Here is a 23,302-nt window from a genome sequence, read left to right as displayed (position 1 = left end):
GTCTGATGCACTCACTCAACCAAGCGTTCTAACCACAACCTCGCCCCTCCCCACCCCCCAACCATTCGAATTTCTGTAGGCGGGAATTATTTGTAATGATATTCCAATGAGCCGCTTTGTGATATCACAAAGCCCGGAAAACAAACGCTGTAGTCCAAACGAGCCATTCGTTGTAGTTCTTGAAAAGGGATTTTTCAAAAACGAAATATCTCCCTTTGGAGTGGACTTTGAGATTTGTAACGTTCTAGATCTTTTTTATGCCCAAACATACACACTACACACTGACTAAAATTAAAAAAGTGAAAAAGCATAATAGGACCCCTTTAAGGGTCACAAGTATAATAATGCTGCGAGCTACTCTCCTTCAATAAAATTAAAATGCATGTGTTAACTTCGCATATAATTGCTGCAAGGTTAATCACCCTGTCCTCACACGATCTCAGGTTTAAAGGAACAAATTAATTACTCTATCTTCTACATAAACCTTACTTCTTTCCATGCTAGAAGAAAGATAAAGAAATTTCCAGGCATCTCTTTGCAGGTTCAGGAAGCAAATGTCGCTCTGTGCGGTTGTTATCCTTGATTCGCCAATTAAACTGTCCATACGTTATTTAGCCACCTGCCTACTTTATTCACTTCCAAAGGACACAGTCTTTTTTCCTCTTCCTTTTTCTGTAGTAAATTGTGACAATGCTGATTGAGTGTGTTACCTTGATGATGCCCCTGATATGCGTTTTGGCGATCATCTCTGCAGTGTAGAGGACCATCAGCAGCGTATCCAAGGCAAAAGTGACATACTGCAGGGGTGGGTAGTGCTCAAAGGTCTTAGGTGTATTCATACACACCGAAATGACACTGATTATGGCACAGGCCCGCAGGAGAGAATGAACCCACTGAGGACAAAGAACACAATCTGTTTTAGAGAATGGAACATCCTCATGGTTTCAGTTTTACACCTTTTCCTAACTGAGCGGGTACACTACACTCTCAGAAATAAAGATACAAAAGCTGTCACTGGGGTGGTACACTTGCAAAATGTACACGTTTGTATCTTATTTACCCCCTAAAGGGTGAATATTCATACCTAAAATGTGTACATATTTGTACCTTTATGGTAGATTTCACTACATTTTGAAAGGGTACCACCCTAGTGACCGGTTTCATACCTTTTTTTAAGAGTGTAGTGTCTGTTGTGATTTGTGTGCTATAAGTTTTCTTATGCCAAACAAATATTCAGTGAAATTTTTATCTCTGCTATACAGTAGAATATTTTCAATAAACAGAAGATTTTCAATGAATAAATGTGACCCTGGAGCACAAAACCAGTCATAAGTAGCACGGGTATATTTGTAGCAATAGCCAACAATACATTGTATGGGTCAAAATTATCGATTTTTTTTAATGCCAAAAAATCATTAGGATATTAAGTTAAGATCATGTTCCATAAAGATATTTTGTAAATTTCCACCTGTAAATATATCAAAACTTAATTTTTGATCAGTAATATGCATTGCTTCATTTGGACAACTTTAAAGGCAATTTTCTCCACATTTTTTTTTTTTTTTTTGCACCATCAGCTTCCAGATTTTCAAATAGTTGTATCTCGGCCAAACATTGACCCTTATGACTGGTTTTGTGGTCCAGGGTCACAAATGTCCATCTCAGGGTTTCTGCAGACAAGCACAAGTTAAATTTAAGACTTTTTAAGACCTTTTTAATACCACCTTATATAAAATGTAAGACCTAAACCTGTAATGGAAATACACATTTTATTATGCTCGCGTTTTGATGCTTCGCTGGTTATTTTTTTGTCACTTACGTTTTAATTTTCGGTTATTTGTCCGGTTGGGCAAGTAAACAAATATATATTTTAAACTAGCTAGAAGGCTGGTCAGCTGTAGCTCTAACTATATTATTATTATTATTATTGAGAACATATATAAACAAATAAAGAAGGTAGTTCAAACCTGTATTCTGCTGCTGCGATTCTGTCTGATGACGCAGTAACTAACGTACCGCGGGGGAAGAAAATAAATCTTCGGTTTGTCCAATGATTGTAAACAGTCATTAGGTCCGTCAGACTGAAGATATTTTAGCGGTAATGAGACCAACAATATTTAAGACCCATTGAATCTGAATTTAAGACATTTTAAGACTTTTTAAGGTCTTACATTAGGAAAACGTTATTTAAGACATTTTAAGACTTTTTAAGGACCCGATTAAATAATTTACACTGCAAATAACAATAATTACAGCTGCAATAAATAATGTTATGAGATTAATGTTTTAAATGCATTTATGAGTATACAAATAAGAAATGTTGAGGGGAAAAATGCATACTTTTCAACATACTTCTCAACTAAACTACCAGTAAGTGACAGTAAGACACATAATGAGTGAGTCACTGAGTCATTCATTCAGCTGATTGAGTGTTTTATCCTGCTGCTATCTTAAGGACTTTCGTGGACAGCTGACTCCTAATGTATTTAAGACCCATTGAATCTGAATTTAAGACATTTTAAGACTTTTTAAGGTCTTACATTAGGAAAACGTTATTTAAGACATTTTAAGACTTTTTAAGGACCCGCGGACACCCTGAATCTGTTTCTCACAAACAGCTATTGTATGATTTAAAAAACTTGGAATATAGTGCACAAGATGAGCTACATTTATAATAGTTTTTTGTATCTTGAAAGTTTCTGGTCAGTGTATACTTTTGTTAAATGAAAAAGAGAGAACATTATTCAAAACACCATTTGTGTTTAATGAAAAAATAAATACAGTTTTGGAATGACAATAGTGTAAGTGAAATAATTTAACTGAACTACTCATTTATGAGTTATGAAGATTTTGGACCAATGAGATTTTAATGTGGGTGGGGCTAAACCAAGATGCTGTGAAAATGTCTTGAATGCTGGATACAAATGCATAAATAATGTTTTGATATATTAAACATAAAACATTGAATACTGATATTTGAAATAATTAAAAAAATGAAAAGCTACTTTAAAAGTGAAATTAAAATGGCCAGTAGGTGGCAGCAAGTCACTGTTAAGTGAGTCATTGCGGATTTTGGACCAATGAGATTTTAATGTGGGTGGGGCTAAACCAAGACGAGAATAGGATTTTGGACCAATGAGATTTTAATGTGGGTGGGGCTAAACCAAGACGAGAATAGGATTTTGGACCAATGAGATTTTAATGTGGGTGGGGCTAAACCAAGATGCTGTGAAAATGTCTTGAATGCTGGATACTGGGTGCTATTTTTAACTTCAATGTGCTTCTTGTATCAGCTACTTTCAGTTATTTTAGCTATACAAAAACAGCCAGTTATACTGGTTGATAATGCAAACTGTTATTTGTTATCATATTATTTTAATGTAATAGTGTAATCATAAACACACTGGTTTATAGTGCAAATAGTATTATTGTTTACTGCACTTTCTAATTCTTCTAGTTATTTACCTATAGCAAATAATGAATCAGAAGTCTCACACAAAGGAAACAGCTTACTGAAAATAAAGTGGATATATGACTGGTTTGGACAAAATAATCATAATAATAATAATAATAACATGGAATAAATTTGTCCTATTTTATTAAATTGCACCTGGTTCGGACAAGGTTTTAGCTTGTTAATTATGTCTTTTTGGGAGTATGTGTGGGTCACAAATTATTGCGAAGAAGAGCCACATGGTAAGGTTTCAGAGAACTGTTCACATACTGGTTTGTTGATCCAAAGTATGTCTGCACTGTCTGTCAGTGTTTCATCTGGCCCAAAGTCGGTCATAGGCTGGGCCTCGACCCGCGAGCTCTGCTTCCTCTTCAGCATGCTTGGGCTCGCTGTGCTATAGAGAGAGTGGATCTGGAAGACAAAAGCACATCGACCACAAATGCTAACTTAAACCACACATCAGCCAAAGCTTAAAATCCATTTGTAGCCATTGGATTTATTCTTTATTAGATGCTACCTCTATATGTGCTCTAAGCATTAGAAAATAAAAAGAGATTTAGTTTGGGGAAAAAGCAAAATAGCTTATAACAGGCTAAATGCTAATTACTATAATTATGTGGCATGAAAAAACACCTCAGAGGAAGTGTCATATCAAAAGTCCTAAGCACAGAAACATCTAGTAACTACAGCATGCAAACAATTTTGAGCTATGTGTTCATTGTGGCTGTACAGTACGACATGAGGACACAGCTCTGAATGGTACCAGACAATATGTACTGTAGTGTTGCACAGCCACCATTAAACACAAGCAAGCATATGATGTACATAAAACACAGACTGTTGACTTGACATAGAAATAACGACTTACCTTCTGCAAAGATCACACTGGATCTTCAGCACAACACAAACGACAGGCGACCGATAATGAAACTGCAAAATATTGGCACTAGAGCCATTCTTACCGAGGACAATAATAAAACATGGATATCACACACTCACTGAAACAAAGTGCACATACCAACAGGAAGAGTAAAGCTGAAATTGCTCCAGCACTGCACATAACATGCGATCAGGCATACCCTGTAAATAACACACAACAGTTAGTCAACATGGCATATGGTGTACCAAACGGGTACAATTATATCGACAAATAATGTCCACCACATCAGACAAGGCATATATGCAACACTGAGTGGCGGAGTCATGGACGGATGGGATTGTGGGACCAGGTTACTCACGGTCAGGCTCCTCATTGGTGCATTCATTCCCGGCATAGAGAGGAACTTAATTCAATACGAAAGACGGCTGATCGGTGGAGTCGAGGTCTATCCTGCAAGAATATCATTAGCCTTTTATTCTTATTTATAAAGGAGTCCCGTCAATGAATGCTGCATCACACAACAGCTGAAAGCTTGACCTTTACATGTGATATCAACACAAAAGGAACAAATCCACTCCAGCGAACTGTCATGTCCAGTAAGGTCAGACGGGCCTTCGTGCATCAAACATCATATAACATGACAAAGAGCTTTTCTGGATTTGGTAAACATTTCAAAGAACATGAATTATACTACATCAAGGTCATTCGAAGGGCAGTTCGGAACAATGGCAAGATTCAAATATAAAGTGTGTGCTGTCTGCCAGTAAAAACATTTGCTACAATTTGAAGCCTACAATGGAACGTTGAATCTTAAAAGTTTTTACATTTATGTCAAGAACATAGTGGTCTCCTCAGAACAGCTTCTATGTAGTCACAGGCAATTTGCAAAGTAATTGCTACAGTTAGCATATGTTGATAGAGGTTTGAAGACAACTGAAAACAAAATTACAGGGTGTAAGTGCAGTAATGTAGGAGTAAGTTGCAGAAGACTACAATTAGTTTCACTTTTACAGAAAGGACTATTTGCCTAAAGGCAGGATGCAATCACTACACACTTTAATAGTGGCTGGTGTCGTGAGTTTTTAGGCTCGTTTGTTACATAAGCAGTTTGTGTTTTAGATTAGATTGTATAGGCTATGAGAAGGATAATTATTGCCCCCAAAGGCATTTTTGTTTCTAAAATTTGCTACAGAATATAAAGCAGTATACAGTATACTGTAGCACAACTGATTAGATTGGATATCCAATCCCAACTTCATATTTTCATTTGATCCAAGAACTACAGAAAATAGACATATAGAATGAATAATACATACACATTCTCTGTGTATGTGTAAATTCTTACTACTAAAGTTATGCCAAACACAAAAATGCATCAAATTTATATCCATTTTATTAATGTGTACAGCACTAATAATAACCAGAACAATATTACTTTTCATTCATGATGGATTTTGAACAAAAGGCTAGGCTGTAAACCCATTACCAGTGTCAGAAATTAACCAGAGCTGAGGGCAAAGGTAATTAAACAAATAAAAATAAATGTCTTGGAAATTTGTGCTGTAGTGAATTTATCTGTTGTTTGTATTAACATTTGATATACTTTTCATATTATTTTTTGTAGACCTAGTCATACAAACCATCCATCCAGAGTGTCTGTCCTTTCATGGAGAAAATGAAAAGTCCTAAAATAAGGGTGTAATTATGAAATGAAACATTCCGAACAACTCTAAAAACCTGCTACAATTATTTTATTAAAAATGTTGTGACAGCTCAGGGTATAATCAAACAGAGACTGTAAAATTATAATATATTATTTTAGCAAAGCATGTGTTCCGTTAAGATATGTTTTTGCTTACAGCTACTTTTGTATTTAAAAAAAAAAGAAAATCAATCTCAGTGGGCAAATACTGTTTACGACACTGGTTGCTACATAATTCCTGGCGGGGATTCCCTAAAATTAAATCAATAAAGTATTTATCTTTCCCTATCTGTCTCTCTTCATGTTAAGCCTCTCAGTTCTGTGTTTTTACCAACAACCACCTAGACATTTTCAGATCCGCAAAATCAGTATCATTAATCTTAGGGTGATCCAAATAACACCGTACAATTATGCAATTTAACACCCTGCTTTTGTTTGACATACACAGCTATTCAACACAAGACCTCCATTTTTACAGACCACTGCCAAAAGCCACCTGTCTTCAAAAATGTATCACATGTAAAAGCAAAACAAACTGACTCGAAATCATGTCAGCATACTTAAGGCTACGTGGCACACCGGAACACAGTGACATCAGCCATGATACATGAGCATCATGCAGGGAGATTCCTCCTGCTGCTACACGGTTACCATGGCAACAGATGAGAGCAGAGCTGCTGCCGCTATAGCTCTTGCTAAATAACCTCTTACGAGAATACACACGAATTACATAAAATATAAAGGCATGTCGATTATTATAAATTTGTCACAAGCGTATCCGAAAAGGTTTTCACTCAATGACAGCGCTGTATTTTTGAACAAAGGCCTTTTGACTGCGCAGTCGGTTGCATACACTTCCTGGTAGACGTGTAAACAAGACGAATAAAACAAAATAAATCACTTATCTGACACTCTAATCGAACTCACATGTCGAAACGACAGGAAAAACGCTCGGAGACTTACCGGTTGTTGAAGTATCGCCGTTAATGCGGAGTACAGTCCATGACTCGTTGTATTGAGCTCGAGCTTCAGGCGCAGCAGCCGCGCGTCACCCGCTGCAGCACAGCGCGCAGGATGAGATCCCGCAGGCCTTGACATCTGTAACATATCGGTACTGAGAGAAACAAGTTTCTTATTATTTTAATGAATGCTAAATGTTGATAAAATTACATTAAAATGAAAAACTTTGAAATATGAAATTGAATTTTAAGTCACTATTCTTGAATAAACATCAGCTTTGAACACAAAATACCAGAAACAACTAATAAGCCTATTGATTATAATTTAACACATCAACATATCCTTAAATTATCATCGGAAATAATAAATAATAGCTATTAATAATATAGATACGGACCGGGGCTAATTGTAACAAGAACTATATTATAGAGACTAGGTTTAGAATGTGTTTGAATTATTATTATTTTTTTTGCAATTTAAAAAACAAACAAATGCAATAATGATATAACAGCAAAACAATTAATATTAAAAATAATATTAATTCTCGTTCCTCATAATCTTAAATGACAGACGTCAAGTTGAACTCTATATTTATTTTCATAAATGTCAGAGGCAGGTCATCACGTGTTTTAAATGTTAGAATTTTATCATTAAATTACATTTTTAATAAATGAATAACACTTTCTTTTGGCCAAAACAAGTTTGATATTTACTATTTCACGAATAGGCTACTCGCAAATATTGCTTAAATTATATTGAAAAGCTACTAATTTGATCCGCATTCGAAGGCTTTACTAATACTGAAAGTACAGTTGAATACACAGCGGTAAATTCTGCAAGGTCATTTAAATGTGGAAGTTAATGAATCCACTAAATTATCGTCGTCGAGCTTGTGTACGGAATACAGAAGTCCTGAAAAAATGGCGATGACTGACAAAGTAATGCGATATGACCGCCACAGCTATAAACATGGATTGAAATTATTTAACCAGTTTACCCCCTATTTAACCGTATACCAACCATTTAAAGTTGTTTTAAACAAAAAATAATATCGAGTGGAAGTATCGCCTGAACCATGTAGGGGCGGTGAGTTTTGTTTATGATCACTGAAGAGGCCCTGTCCACACGAACGCAGTTATTTTTAAAACCGCAGCTTTTTCTACCCGGTTTGGCCGTTCGTCCACACGCAAACACAGCATCAGACCACTGAAACCGAACATTTTTGAAAACGCCTGCCAGGGTGAAGATTTTCAAAAACTCCGGTTGCAGTGTTATCGTGTAGACAGCAAAACCTCAGTTTTTGGCTTGTGACGTCAGAGCATGCGCTGTTATCTCCGCCTACTGGAGACTTTTTCAGGCTTCTGATTGGCCAACATGGCTTTACGGTTGAGATTATATCGCCACCTGTTGGTTTGGCATGCTCTTGACAGTGATTCATAGCATGCGTTTGCATTTTTATGTGGACGGAATTATTTTTTAAAACGGAAGAAGGAAAAACTCCGTTTATAAAAATACCCATGTGCGTGTGGACATGGCTAAGCTGTTGCTTTGAAACGCTCCCTCTTGATTGTAGCCTACCTATGGATTTTCCATACGTGAATACACTAGTTTTGTATTTTATTAAATTCTTTTAAATTCGCTTGAGAAATGTGCACCTTTCCTAAATTGTCAAACTGTGTGTGTACTAACCGAAATAGAGCGCTTAGTAGAGGCGTGATTATTTAGTTACAGGTGCAAGACACATGCTAAATTTAGACACCCAAGACTGCAAACAGGAAGTGCTCATGTATCTTTACAGTCCTTTTGTAAATTGAAACGAACCTGGGTTATCTTTGCTCTGAGGTTCCTTGTTAAATTGATATAAAAAGGGATAAATAATTTTGCTTAATTTGCTTGTCATTTGATTCTTCAGATTGTGCTTAATGCAATACTGTATGTTAATTTGTCAGGATGGGACATATATTGCTTGGTAGGTGTCTACAGCTACTGTATAACTGTATTTTATTTCATATTTCATTTTATTTAAAATAATTATTTATTCATGTAAAATTGATTGCATAAATTTATATTTATCATATAAATCTGGGAATATAGCATATTAATATATTCATCCAGAATCTTCATTTAATGTTGCTCATTATTGTTGTGTTGAAAAAAAATATTACCATAAAGATAAAACAGGTAATTGAAATCATAACGAAAGACCACACAACAGTCTTGAAAGAGATTCTTTGTTTTGTAACCAGTTGTCTCCAATTTATATTTTATGTTCTGTTTTTATAATGATTGTTACAGCAAATCCCCTTTTAAAAGGACATCACTGCAGAGATATGTAAAGTAAAATCCTCATTTATCTTTATGAACAACTGTTTTGAATTACGGTGATAAAGTTTTCTTTTTTGTCTTACTCCTGCCTTTGCGCCGAGAGTAACAACTAATCAAAGGCATTCATATGGAGAGCGCTGTTGGCCTCTGAAGCGTTCGAGCTGGATTTGGCCAGCCCGTTCTCCCTCTGTTTTGGAAAGTGGAAATTCCTGAAGGCACTTCACTTCAGGTTTCTGGTGCGGATATAAACATGCATGCAGAGACTTTGGTGAACTCCGTCTTAGTTTCTTTGCTTCTAATTTTGCTCTCTGCTGTTCAAGGAAGTTTACAGCAGTCGCTAAGGTGAGTTTAGCTGTCTTGTTTTTCAATCAGTTTGACTTTTTCACTGTGCAGCCACGTTTTGCTGACAGACTGGATTTTAACAGACGGGAAAGTTCGCTGTTGTGTAGTCACAGCTACAGAACTAGTCCAAGGTTTGTAGATTTCTATTTTAAGCTATTTGCTATTCTTTCTTTTTCCATTCTTTACAGCAATGGGAATGTGCTAGCAATGTTTTATTTGTTCTACTTAGTGCCCCTTTAAGCCAGTTTTTACCTCACAGAACATACAGTATTTCCTTAAAATCAGAAACATATGCATATGCTTTTTGATCTCTTGTTATAGTTTTGGCTAAGGTCCACAGTTGTGTGACTGTAATTTTGACAAATTACTTAAGTGTTTTATACATAGCAGGTGCACATTCACCCTAATGTGTACCACAATGCATGTTTATGTATGCTCTTGCTGCATTGCACATAATCAGACATAGAGACTGAATCAGAGTGAATATGCTGTTGTGGCTGACAGACTTGTTCCATGTAAGTGCAACCATACCAAGCCCCTGAACAGTGTTTGCTTTAAAAAAAAAAAAAAAGTGTATTTTTATTACCCTGTAATGTGAGAAAGGCCAACTGCAGAGACGAGAAGCAGGAGTGGTATGTAAGAACGCTACCAAATGAAACATTTTTCACAGGGGAACTCGGGTGGGAAAATAATAAACAGTGGAATACAGTCCACCGTTTGTTTTCAGTAGGTTTGTAATGAAATTCTTGTTCTTGAGTTTGACAGCATTTTCTTTTTAGACACTTTACCAGTATACACTGCAATATACTCTTTGATTATATTATTGTCCTCAAATGTACAGAAACTTAAGATTATTTTTATTGCTTCCCAATTCAGATCTTCTAGCAGACGCATTTGTATGGACAGTGTCTAGACACGAGTTTGCTGTTCTCTTTGGGACTGAGTACTAGCAGAATCATACCTTATGAGTCATGGCTCCATTTGAATTCCACATGACCTGCATTACAGTGTTATTTTTCTAACAGGTCTTTTTGTTATCTTTAAATATTAGCTCAAAAGCATACAAGGAGATATATACAGGAAATCTGCCAAAATCGTATCCATTGCATGGCCCATCCTTAGAAACCAAACAAAATTTTCCCTTCAGAAAGCAAGAGGGAGTCTGGTTGTCATTACTGGTGAAAGGGAGGATTGCAAACCACCACCCACCCATCCACCATCTGGCATATGTTCACCTACAGGGGAAGAACAGAGGTTTGATGTGGAAGGCAAAGGTCACAGGGTGAATGAACACTTGTGTCTTGCAGGCAGGTGGGTGGAGAGTGTAAGATCTCCCATGAATCATCACTGAGGCGCTGTCGGACCCCCGACGGTTTGATCTGTAGTGGGAGAGGTGAGTGTGAGTGCGGGATTTGCATATGCCAAGTCACGGAACCCGGAACGTTCTATGGACCGCGTTGTGAGTGCCATGACTGGATCTGTCCGACATATGATGGGAAGACCTGTGGAGGTAAGAGCTGTCTCACACTCTCCCAACATAGCATTCCCACTTAGTCCTTCACTTACTTGTGAATGTCATGTTTCAATATCAGGTGTCTTCTGAAAAAAAAAAAAGGTTTTGTAGACATGTGCAAGACACACATTCAGCTTCAGTAAAGGCCTTTGATGTTCCATCCAATATTGTGTCATTAGCTACATGGTCTCATTTGAATTTCACAGTGCTTCTATTCAGCCAAACATAGCCAGTTTCAAAGGAGCCTGTTTGGATGCCATGTTCTGTAGCAACCCTCTTTTTTAAAAGATTTTGCAGACACTGCTTCAAAGGATCATTTTCACCGATACTTCCTTTACTGTGTTGAATGTAATTTCAGTAGTTTCCACTGGATGGTGAGTGTGTGCAAAATTTGTTGTGAGTCCACAAAATTATTAGCAGAGACTCCTGAACAGGGTTGGGGAGTAACGGAATACATGTAACGGCGTTACGTAATCAGGATACGAAAATCTAGTAACTGTAATCCGTTACAGTTACATAAAAAAAAAGTATTCAGATTACAGTTAAATTTTGTAAAAAGTGGGAATACTATCAGGATTACATTTGTTTAATTTAAAATTAAATAAATGAGTATTTTGACATAACGCTATATATTTAGCGCTGCTTCATCATAGTTCCTGGTAGAGCCCTGCACGGGCCTCAAATATAGGCCTTAGCCCGGCCCGTGTCCGACAGCTTATCAGAATTACCGGCCCGAGCCCGTCTTTTTCCCCCCTTCTCCCAAAACAGCTACTGTTTCAGCTATTAAAATAGTTCAGTTTTGTATTTAATGGCAAAGTGATTATATTTCGTTTCGTTTTTTTATTAAGTTAATTTAGAAAAACGTTTGGAGCATTTTTTTGTTCGTTACAAGTTTTTGTTTTTTAAAGTAACGACCAAGCGGCCAGCGGCAGACAGTGAGCCTATGTTTGATCAATTTAGCCTTCTCAAATCATCACGACTTGCCTAAAATAAAATCTATAGATATAAAACAGTTCAAGCATATAACAATGTTTAAACATTAAATCTAGATAAATGTGCGCTGTATCCAATCGTTTGTGCGGAGAGTGCAAGCTAAAACGCTTTGCAGGACATGGAGGCGCCAGCGCGATCACTTGCATTTTCTTTTTCAGTGGATACGCCGTCATTTTTGCTCATAAAGGTAAGAGTAGCCTAATACATCATTCGGAACTGTAAAGGGTCTACTTTTATTTGTGTGCACTCACAATATCAACAAAGCGTTGTGCTTTTATAAAATAAAGAATATAAACATGATGCGCTTTCTGCCGTCTCGTCTTGAACAGGAGCGCTTCACATAAATTACCCGAAACTCAGAGAATAGATGCCTCACAGACATGATAAATATATTTATAGTAAGCTTTTTAGTAAATTACTACTTAACGAAATAAAACAAATCGAAAACCTTTCATTATAATCATAATCCGTAAAGATGCACTTCTCTCTAAAGGCGCGTCTAATGAGGAGATGGCGAGTCAGGATCAGCAACTTCATCCTTGCGACACCGACTCAGAAAACACTAGTTTATTAGTAAATAATTCAAATATCTCCTTACTATTTCCCCCTGACACATTCATGGTAATTACTTTTGATGGGGCTTTGCGGCAAGCTTTAGCCTATTGCGTGCATTTGAACGCAGATCTCTTCAGCTGAGCAGACGGCACGCATGCTGCTGCTGTGGGACACTAAACACCGTTGAGCCGCTCTTGACAGTTGCGATAGCACGGTCTCGTGTTGTTTCCACCAGCGCGGCAATTTTTTCATCACTAATTGATGGATTTCTAAAATTTAAAAATAAGAAGAAGCCTAAAACAGGCCCGAGGCCCGGCCCGCGTCTGAACTATGACGTCAAAATTGGCCCGAAGCCCGGCCCTAGGGGCGTAAAAAGGGCTCTAGTGAAATGCAGGGCTCCAGTTTCTGGTTCTGTTGACACATGTTGACTCACGTGAGCCACCTGCTGGTGCGTGCGCAAATAACACCCGTCTACAATTATTCTCCTCAAACGCGGGATGAATTAATTACAATGCTTCCTGCTGGGAAAAAATTTTTCATGTCTGGAAATTTCACAGTTATTTGGTTTTCAACGAGGATAAAGGAAATAATTGACTCACGTGAGCCGCCTGCTGGTGCGTGCGCAAATAACACCCGTCTACAATTATTCTCCTCAAACGCGGGATGAATTAATTACAATGCTTCCTGCTGGGAAAAAATTTTTCATGTCTGGAAATTTCACAGTTATTTGGTTTTCAACGAGGATAAAGGAAATAACATAGTTGTACAGCGTAAGCTATGCATGAAGACTCTTGCTTTAACAAAGGCTACTCAAACAGTTGGAACATTTGCAGGTACGAGTCCGTCTAGCATGGAAATCCTCATGTTAGCTAAAATTTTGTGTTTGTTAGTGATTTAAAATTCCATGGTGTGCATGACTGCAGTTGTAAGTTTTCTAGCGGAAAATGAGCCTGAAAATGTAGAAATTAATATGAGAGTCCCCACACCCCGCCCGGATCAGTCAATTAAATAAAGAAAGATAGCATTTCACATGCATTTCGACATGTAGGCTTAAAATAGACTAATCTGTATATGGTGTACATTTTTCAATGTTGTGTATAAACTATATTTATTTTTACTTGTACGTTAAATAAATAAAATAATAATAATAAAAAAACCTGTAATACTAAACTGCATAGCCACTAGATGTCTGCATATCCTTTTATATAAATACACGATTTTTAATAGATTCGAATAGTTTTTACTATAGTTTTTATTAGTTTTCATTTTAAAGTCATAGTTAAATAAAAGTACTTAGATATTGCTTTTTTGACTTATTTACATATGTCACTTGAAGTAATCCAAAAGTAAAAAGATTACATTACTTTTATATTGTGGTACTTGAATTACTGAATACTTTTTTAATGAAATAATTTGTAACGGTAACGGAATACATTTTAAAAGTAACCCTCCCAACCCTGCTCCTGAATAACCTGATGTAAGGGAAACAGGTCAATTGAGCTCAAAGGGAATCATTTAAGATTTTATAGGGAATTTGGACAGAATCACTGTTTTACGGCTGATCACTGAGTCGGCCAGCGATTCATTGAACGAGCCGTATAGGCAGTTTAAGACATTAACTTGTAAGCACAAAACACAAGATACTTCTCTTTTCAATATAAATAAGGCTTTATTGGATAAATCTAAGACACATAAACTAATCTAACACATGAACACATGCATTCACACAAGTTGCAGAAAGAGAGAAAGTGAGGAAAAAAATGAGTTTGAGAGAGTGAAAATGTGAAATCCCTAGTTTATAGCAATATGTGCAATTGCATAGACCTGAACAACCATCAATCACTTAATTAACCCTCGCATTGAGTTCCTCTGGGAAGCCAATGGTTGGGCATTGGCTGAGGATGCGGAGTTGTGGTAACAATATTAGACAATAAACATAAATCATATATCACATATATAACAATAAATCATAAATCAAATATATATATACACACACACACTATATTGCCAAAAGTATTGGGACACCCTTTTATAATGAACAGGATTGACTACTTTAGTCATTTCTATGAGTATACATCTTTATGTTAAAGCATATAATGATATTCTAGGGAATTGTGTGTTTCTAATGTTATAGCAACAGTTTGGACAGGACCCTTTTCTATTCTAACATGACAATGCATCTGTGTATAAGGCAAGGTTCAAAAAGAAATTATTGATTCAGTCAGTGTGGAAGAACTTGACTGGTCTGCATAAAGCCAAGTTCTAATCCCAGCTGAACACTTCTGGTGTGACTTTAAATGCAGACTTTTGAGACAAAAACTCATCACCAAACACCAATGACTTGTACATACACTATATGGACAAAAGTATTGGAACACCCCCTTCTTTAGAACTGAAAAAGGCACTTCCAACACTGTGGCAACAAACATAATTTGTGTATTTAAAAACTGTAATTCCATCTCTGTTGCAACCGTTTTGGAAGTGTCTAAAATGACTCATTGGTGAGTCATTGATGTTTGGTGATGAGTTTTTGTCTCAAAATCTCTATTCACGATTATGTTTTTTTTCTGTTGAATTTGGATATTAAACTTTTTTTTTTGAAGGAAGGAAGTTTAACTCGGATTGGACTTTTGCAGATATTATCAGTTAATAACCTAATAACCTCAGAGCTGATGATTGGTCTCTCTTGAAAGGTTTATACATTACAACTAAAAATAAATTTTTCCATTAAGAAAATAAGGGGTTTTTGCTTACTTTCCTGCTGTTGCTCTCTACATAACATGTTGATTTATATACTCTTGAAAACAGAAATCCACCTGACAGACTTTGAACAAAAACACCCATCTATTTCCGTACCACCTCCAGTTCTGATCTGTAGACATGAAATGTTGAGGACCACTAATGGAGGTATGTGCTGGAAAGAAAGATTTATTTGTGGAGGCATGTTGCGAAACAGTGAAGAGCTCATTAGCTTTGGAGCATAGCTGATAATAGGGTTTCTCTCATGGTTACGTATTCTGAAAATGGAGGCCACATATGGTCCAACATTTTTTTCTTGCCTAACATCAAGGCTATTTACTGCGCATCTCTGTCAAAATACCCCACATCTCATCTTTTAACTAGAAATCTGGTTTTCTGAGCTGGTTCATGGCAGTTTGGGATATTCTAGACCTGTAAAAGGATTCTGATGTTGTGCCATTGTGCACATCCCTTCACTTCACTGTAATGGAAGTTTTAACAGCATCAGGTGGAATTTATACCAGAAATAAAAGTGAGAAAGGCTGTGCTTTGTGTTTGTCTTCTGTTCAATCTTTTTTGAAAGTTACGCAAAAACAGCAGGATGTGCAAGCTGAGCAGGATTGTTTGTATATTGCTTTGAAACACTGTATTGTCATTTCAGTCAGCATATGGGCATATAAGGTCTTGTTTATGTGCTCTAGTGTCATAACCACAACCCGCTCTTTTGAAAAACACATAGTATTCCCTGACAATTTTTTGACTGATTTTTTTTTGTTGCCTTCCTTTTTTCTTTCTTTCCTTTTTTAATAATTTAATTTCTCATTACACGATGTGCATGATAAGTGGAGCATTTAATGTGAATTTTTTTTTCTGACTTAATAGAAAAACCTGTCTTGGTCTCTGGAGAGTTGCATTTGTTCAGGAAGACTCCATAAATAATTTTGCTTTGAAACACCTGTTTTTGTTCACTGACAAACAGATATGACATGACAGCATATCTTGACCCAGCGATAAGACTGTGAACTAGGACTTTAGGGTGCACAAAACAATAAAATGTTTTTACCTGACAGCTGGTCACCAGCTGTGTGTGATTTTTTTGCTCGCATCTCCAGTGTTTCAATAGGCTACATTTGATTAACATATGTGAATATTTCCTTTTCATTTGTTGTCACCGAATAGTACAAAAATTCAAATGTACAAGCATTTCCATGGTATTTCAATTGTTTGTACCAACTGAGAAAAATGGAGCACAATTTCATGGTTTTCTTCCCTTTTTATTGACCTGGTTTTGCTTTTTTCTTCTACTTTATGGGGACAGAGCTCAACGTGGCAGTTCCTTTCCACTTTTCTCACTCATTTTTCCCTCTCCCAAAACAAGTTAATTGGGGTTTCAAGGAGCCACGTGAAAGATTTGGCACAGCACTAACAACTTTTTCCTCTCTAGCTCTTTTCCATCTGTAGAAATTTTCTCAGCGACTTGGTGCGACCTTCATTTTTGGTCCTGTGGTGTGATTCAATGTCCTTTTTTATCAAGCAAACGTTGCCATCTAGAGACCTCTCCTCTCCAGTTTGAAACAAACTAAAATGAGGTATAGGTGAAGAACAGATTTATGATCATTTATGTCAACAGAAAGTTGTTTTATATACATCAGTAAGGATGGCTGTGATTTATGATACCCTTGAGATCCTTTGCTTTTTTTTTTTATGTGCTTGAGTGAGCATGTCAGAAGAGTGATATTCCATGTTTTCAGGTCCCAGTGGAACTCTGTCAAGAGCTTTTTCCTCAGTCTTTTTGTTGTTGGACTTCTGTTCTTCCCAAAACATTCTGATAGGGAAATGACTTCTAGGAATATCATATAACCTTTCTTTTAACTTGAGTGGCACGTGTTTAAAACACTGTGTCTTGCGTTAGATGCAAAAATGTCCATCTAGCGCTTGTTTACATAGAACAACAATGGAAAAGTAGTGCAGTGGAATGGAAAATGCATTCTGTGCGAACAGCCCCTAAATCCATAGAAGAACTGAGGCAACTTCTCCAAGATGCTTAGAATAATCTGTCTCAGTGTTTATCCCAGACTGTCTCAATCTGGACTGCTTGTTCATGCACAAATATCACTTGATTATTACAATATTTGCTAAAGGAATGTTTGGAAATCTAAAATTGATATTTCCTACTGGCACACTAAAGCAAAAGATACAAATTACATTCTTAACCTCCATCTAATGAGCTAAAGACGTTTCCACAGCATGGTATATACACCAATAACACTTTTTTAAATGCTTCGGTGAAGTGTGATGATAGTTTGCTATACACAATGGGCTTGACAGCAGTGTTTATGATTCAGGTAAACCAACATACACATTCTAGCAAGTCACCATATAGTGTGGGTACTAGCTCAGGCAGCAGGTCTGAGCCATACTTCAAATTACATGAAAAGGTCACATGCCTTCCAGGTCAATAGGTGCTTGGGGATACAGTGGAAGAGGAAATTGTGTCCAAACAGGGGACAACACTGTGTCATTTCACTGCAAATATGAATTATGATGCTAAAATGACACTTCAATTTCCTCTATGGGCTTTCATCCAATTAGTAACACACTATCAAATGTCAGGTGAGAGGAAATAGGGAAAAGATGAACATGACATGGGCCGGACATGAACGCACATCTCCCATACGAGCACTAGAGCTCAAAATGCTGGGACCACAGGTCTGACAAGTATCATAAATCATAGATTGTCTATAAACTTATTACACACAGTGACCCTCATCCTTTACATGATTTGGCCTGTCTTCATCGCTGCAGGTCTGCTGTAGGTATGCAGCATTATTAGCCAGGACAGATGTCTCCCTCACACCCAGCCCAGCCTAGCACATAATCATTTCATGCTCTACAACGCAAAGCAGGAGAACAACAAGGGGAAATAATTACCTCACTGTCTTGTTTTATACAAAGCCGCTATTTAACAGGCTAAGAGGGAAAAAATGTCTTCAAGATCAAGCTAGCACATAGAGGCCATGGTTTACTAAAGGTTTGTGTGGATAAAACATGTGCAAACTTCATAGAATGCTGATTAACAAAGAGTCTGCTGCGGATTGCGTCTTTTGTAATGCATAAAAAATATTGTCAGTTACTGTGGTTGTTCCTTAATGAATTTTCTTGTGGCATTTCTCTTTCACTGCACTGTGATTGTCCCAATCCAGTGTAAAACTTGTTAGATTAATTTCAACGGTGCAGCCCTGTTTTATTTATTTATTATCTTTTTTTCTTGTTTTGATATGTATAATTAGGCTGCATTTACAATAAAAATAATTGGTGTAGAATCAACTTTCACTCGGAAATTGCTGGCAAATTTCACAAATAATTAGTAAGTAACGCATTGGATTAAATGTCAAATTTTTAAACAGAAAGACTAAAATAGTATTTTCTTGTAAAACAGTCCAATAAATTTTTGTTTAATTTACAACATAAAAAAATAAATTTTTGCATTGTAGGTTCAAAAGATACTCGTTGTGAGCCATTCGTTTGTTACAGTTTCATTTTGTTTAGTGATTTAAAGAGGTTGACTGAAATGTAAAACAGAAGGCAAAAGCAATAGAATACGGTAGCAATTCTATTATTATTATTATTAGAATATATAGAATATAATGCTTTCCTTTCTATTCTCTTGGATGATTTAGTGTCTTTATCTTTGTGTACACTGTTAATCGGAACAAGCTATTATACTCACAGTGCAATCATAGGTGTAATTGCTATCTTTGAAAGCACTATCACTCGCTGATTTCAAATTTGATTTTCATTTGCATAGGTTAGTTAAGATCCTATCTAAGCTCAATTGAGTTAATATGAACAATTTTGCAATGATCATTGAAGTACCGTAATATAAAAGAAGCAAAATGAATGCTGCTTCAAAATATAAAAAAAAAAAAAAAAAGCTAAATGTAAATATATCTACTGAATACAGTAAGTACTTTCTTGAGCCAAAAATACTTGCATCCTGAAATGAGCTGGATGCTCAGAGACAACATCGCCTGCGATTCAATGCTTCACAAAACAAATTATTGTAATAAGAGTTTGTCTTGCATACTCCTGGTCACCCCATATTCCTTTGTCTGTATTTAACATGGACAGCACTGTCTGCAATAGGAACAGCTATTAGCATCTGATGACTCATTAATCTGCTCGCCATCTACAATTTATCTGAAGAGGACACACCGTCTATTAATACTGTTCACAGCTGTTTAGAGTGAGTCATACGGCTCAGGGTGGATATGGCCGTCTTGGCCCATCAGCTGGGAGGGGGTAAATTATGCCCCTGGTGGCACAGAAGCGGGGACACAGTGGACAGCAAGGACCAAACTCTTCCTCCCACATATAGGTGGGTGGCAGTTAATATGTCAAAGCGATTGTGTCTGCATGTAGGATCGAAATCTGGCATCAACTGACTTTCAAGAGAAACATGACTACGAATGTTAAGAACATATTAAATGGCACTGAAAGAAGAAATTTGTTACTTCTTTTGCTTTGTTCTTGTTTTTAGAATACCAACATGGCTGCCTTCTGTAGAACTGCTTATAGCTGAAATGAACTTGTTTAGAAACTGATGAACCTTACACTGATATTGAATTGAACTAAAACAACACTGAATGTACGTGAGCTAAATAATGGCACTGTACGGTGGCCGAGAGAGCTCAATGCGCTGACACTTAAGAAAACACATGCAAATATTCATCATTGACAGCACATGTGCTGCAAATACATGCAACACAACCAAATACAGAAACACACTGCAAAAACAGAAACACGATGCAAATACTCACAACACAAGCAAATAAAGAAACGCGCTAAAAATAGCACAGACCACAACGGGAGAACCCAAACAATACCAAAATTACCCCAGCAAAATGAAAATTACCCATGGTTTTATTATAGTAAATGTGTAGTAACCATGATTTTTTTTTTTGGCGTATGGATTACCATTTGTATAAGCACAGTTGTACAAAAATTTATTTATGAATTATTTTTTTAATAGTAAAACCATGATTGGTTTTTGTAAGGGAAGTTGTAAAAGTAAGTTGTAAAAGTAAGTAAGCCTGTTTACAGTAATTGTGTATTTCGTCAGTTTATTTAAGCTAATAATATCCAAAAAAAAAAAAAGCTAAGGAATGGTATGATCAGGATGTTAAAATAAACAAAAATTTCACCTTTCAGAGCAAACATTGATAAGCATGTTCCAGCCATGCATTGATAAGCATGTCCCAGCGTTTCTGTGTTTTGTCACGTTGTATTTGCAGCGCGTCTGTTGTCAAATTGATGACGATGTTTTCTTAATTTGCAGGTGCCTTTTCTACTTGCATTTATTTTTTCATTTGCATCGCTTTGAGCTCTCTCGGCCACCGTACTATTGTCTTTTCTGAGCTGCTTCACAGCAGAATCGGAATGGTCTCCATAATTGAGTTGATTCTGCTATTTTCCCATTTATTAAAGCTGCTTTGAAACAATCTGCACTGTATAAAGTCCTATAGAAATAAAAGTGACTTGACTTCAGTCGTCAAAAAAAAGAAAAGAAAAAAAAAACAGGACATTTGTCCTTTTATTTAATGTCACTGGTGTTCTCGATGTAAAAAAATAGTCATTTGAAAATGCAGGTCAAATAGATTCTTCTAAAAAAAATTCAGAGGCCACATTGAAATATTATTCTGATGATCAGTAATGTCTGAAATTGTGCCAGTCACACTGAACAAGAAGTTGTTGTCGCACTGCTTACAACCTGCCTGATGTATATGAGGAATGCCTACTTAAAAAATCATATCATAGCCAAAGTCCAAAAATGCTTGGCTCGTATCTTAACATTTGCAATACCAATTTGCTTTTAATCTATAGGGCACAAGATAGATGTATCCTCCATTTGTCATTAGCATAAATCTTGCCTTTCCCTCCAGATTGGCTAAAAAACACTGAATATTTGTGACAAGCAGCCAAGACTCTCTTGTAATGAGTGCAGGAGCAGAACAAGGCTATTGTTAAGGACTGATGGATAGCCCTTGAAGACGACATCAAATTTACATGATGGATTAGTGCAGGGAGTGATTGAAGATGACACTTCAGGATGTGGCTAAGGGGGCTGAAATTACAATAACAGGATATATTTGCAGCATATTTTGTCTGCCGTTTTTTGTTGTTTTTTGTGCACATCCATTTTCATCCATAGAGTTAAGAATAATGACAGGCAATCAACAATGGTCTGATATGGAAAAATAATCTCACTTTTGGTACTGTTGCATGCATATTAAAGGGAAGAAAGAAGAGAAAGTGGTGGAAAATTAATGAAAAATGTTGTTTCAGTATTTGTAATGAGTAGAATTACTTGTATTTTCTTTATAAGTGAGCTTTGGAAAAATCTACCTTATATTGCACTTATATTGTCATTAGGCTACACACAATCGCCTATAGAAATAAGTGGTGGAGCTGTGAAACTGCAGGACAGACTTTGATTACATGGTATTAAATCCATTTCTGTTTGGTGTGAGAAGCATTAAAGTGAAACATACTGACCCTGACTGTGGTTGCACAGACTTTCATGGCTCACTCTACAGTAAATCAGACACATTAAATTCTGCTCCTGGAGGGCCACGACCAACGAGTTTAGTTCTAAGCCTAATTTAACACATCAGAAACAACTAAACAAGGTCTCCAGGATTACTGTATTATTACATGCGGGGGTGTTTGATTAGGGTTAGAACTAAACTTTGCTGTTTTTATTTTATTTTATTTTATTCAATAATGCACATGCACACAATATACTGGGTCATTCTTTTTAAACTTCAATTTTTTTTCATGGTTTTCAAAGGGATGTCAAGCCTCATTTGGCTAGTATATGGGAATTTACAGTTAAAACCCAAGGACCAGGTATGATGAACAAAGATGAGGAGTGCAAGATGCAATCAGTTGAAGAAAAATTTACTGAAGGAAATGGTTTCATCGGCAGAAGCCAGCTTCAATACTCGCGATGGAGTTTGTAGGCTGCTCTGCGTACACTCTCAATACAACAACAATTATACTCTAACAGGGGTCACTTGGGTAAAAAGGATTCTGGTTGGTTGAAACAGATAATCTCTACACATGGACATATAGTTCGAAGCATATCTCCGGTGATTATTAGGTGACAACCGAGATCCGTTCTTAGGATCGATGTGGCCCACCGAGAGCATATATCAGCACTTCTTGCGTCACATTGTCTGAAGACGTCCATTCTGTCCTGGAGTCAGTTATTCACACACATAGAGAGTATGCATTTCCTTCAAGGTTGAGTGGCTCAGATTTGTACTCTTATCAGGTATTTTCCAAAGCATACAGACAATGAGTGCAGTTTCTCAGAGAGAAAAGGGAGAGAAAAACTCAGCTAACTACTGAGATATTATAAATTAATAACTTTATTAAAAACAACTAAAATCTAAGAGGTTAAATACTTAATATTAACTTGATCAATGACCACTCAAAGGATATATATTGAAGCAGAAGTGGATCTGGGATTCCACTCCTTCACTAGCTTCTACCATTTGGCACATACATTTGTGCCAAAATGCTATAGAACACACAGTTATTGACGTCATCAACAAAACATATGGGAAATGTTTTCTTCTCCCTTTTAACACTTCATAAGCCTATTAATTTTGCTTTGTTAACGATGATCAATTTTATGGCTAGTGCATCATTTAGCAAATAGGTTAACAAAGTGTCTTCACGGACATTAAAGCCTGAGCCCAACCTGTGGATGAGGGGATGACCCTGTGATTTGGTTTGACTTGAGAATTTTTCATTTTAATGAATTAAAAATGT

At 36.6% G+C, this 23,302-nt stretch overlaps 2 protein-coding genes across 3 annotated transcripts in view; one reads left to right on the top strand and one right to left on the bottom strand.

Moving 5' to 3' along the window:
* The window catches only part of LOC107690632 (sodium leak channel non-selective protein-like), a gene marked incomplete at its 3' end in the record, with an annotated part of 22,361 nt that extends 17,540 nt beyond the window's left edge, over positions 1-4,821 (bottom strand). Inside the window, exons 1-3 of the mRNA XM_016489012.1 lie at positions 4,693-4,821; positions 3,725-3,865; positions 711-893 (exon numbers count right to left, since the gene is read on the bottom strand). Coding sequence (XP_016344498.1) covers positions 711-893; positions 3,725-3,865; positions 4,693-4,728 — 360 coding nt within the window. The remainder of the gene's footprint in view (positions 1-710; positions 894-3,724; positions 3,866-4,692) is intronic.
* A 4,647-nt stretch (positions 4,822-9,468) lies between these two features.
* The window catches only part of LOC107690616 (integrin beta-like protein 1), a 50,194-nt gene continuing 36,360 nt past the window's right edge, over positions 9,469-23,302 (top strand). The window contains exons 1-3 of one of the 2 annotated variants that reach the window (XM_016488999.1): positions 9,469-9,663; positions 9,747-9,794; positions 10,971-11,173. In XM_016488999.1, the coding sequence (XP_016344485.1) occupies positions 9,572-9,663; positions 9,747-9,794; positions 10,971-11,173 (343 nt within the window). In that variant the 5' untranslated portion in view covers positions 9,469-9,571. The remainder of the gene's footprint in view (positions 9,664-9,746; positions 9,795-10,970; positions 11,174-23,302) is intronic. The other variant, XM_016489000.1, reaches the window with a different exon arrangement.

Source organism: Sinocyclocheilus anshuiensis, unplaced genomic scaffold (genome assembly GCF_001515605.1).
Source record: "Sinocyclocheilus anshuiensis isolate Anshui unplaced genomic scaffold, SAMN03320099.WGS_v1.1 scaffold1709, whole genome shotgun sequence".
In the NCBI taxonomy this organism is placed as follows: domain Eukaryota; kingdom Metazoa; phylum Chordata; class Actinopteri; order Cypriniformes; family Cyprinidae; genus Sinocyclocheilus; species Sinocyclocheilus anshuiensis.
This window is presented reverse-complemented; position numbering and strand designations above follow the sequence as displayed.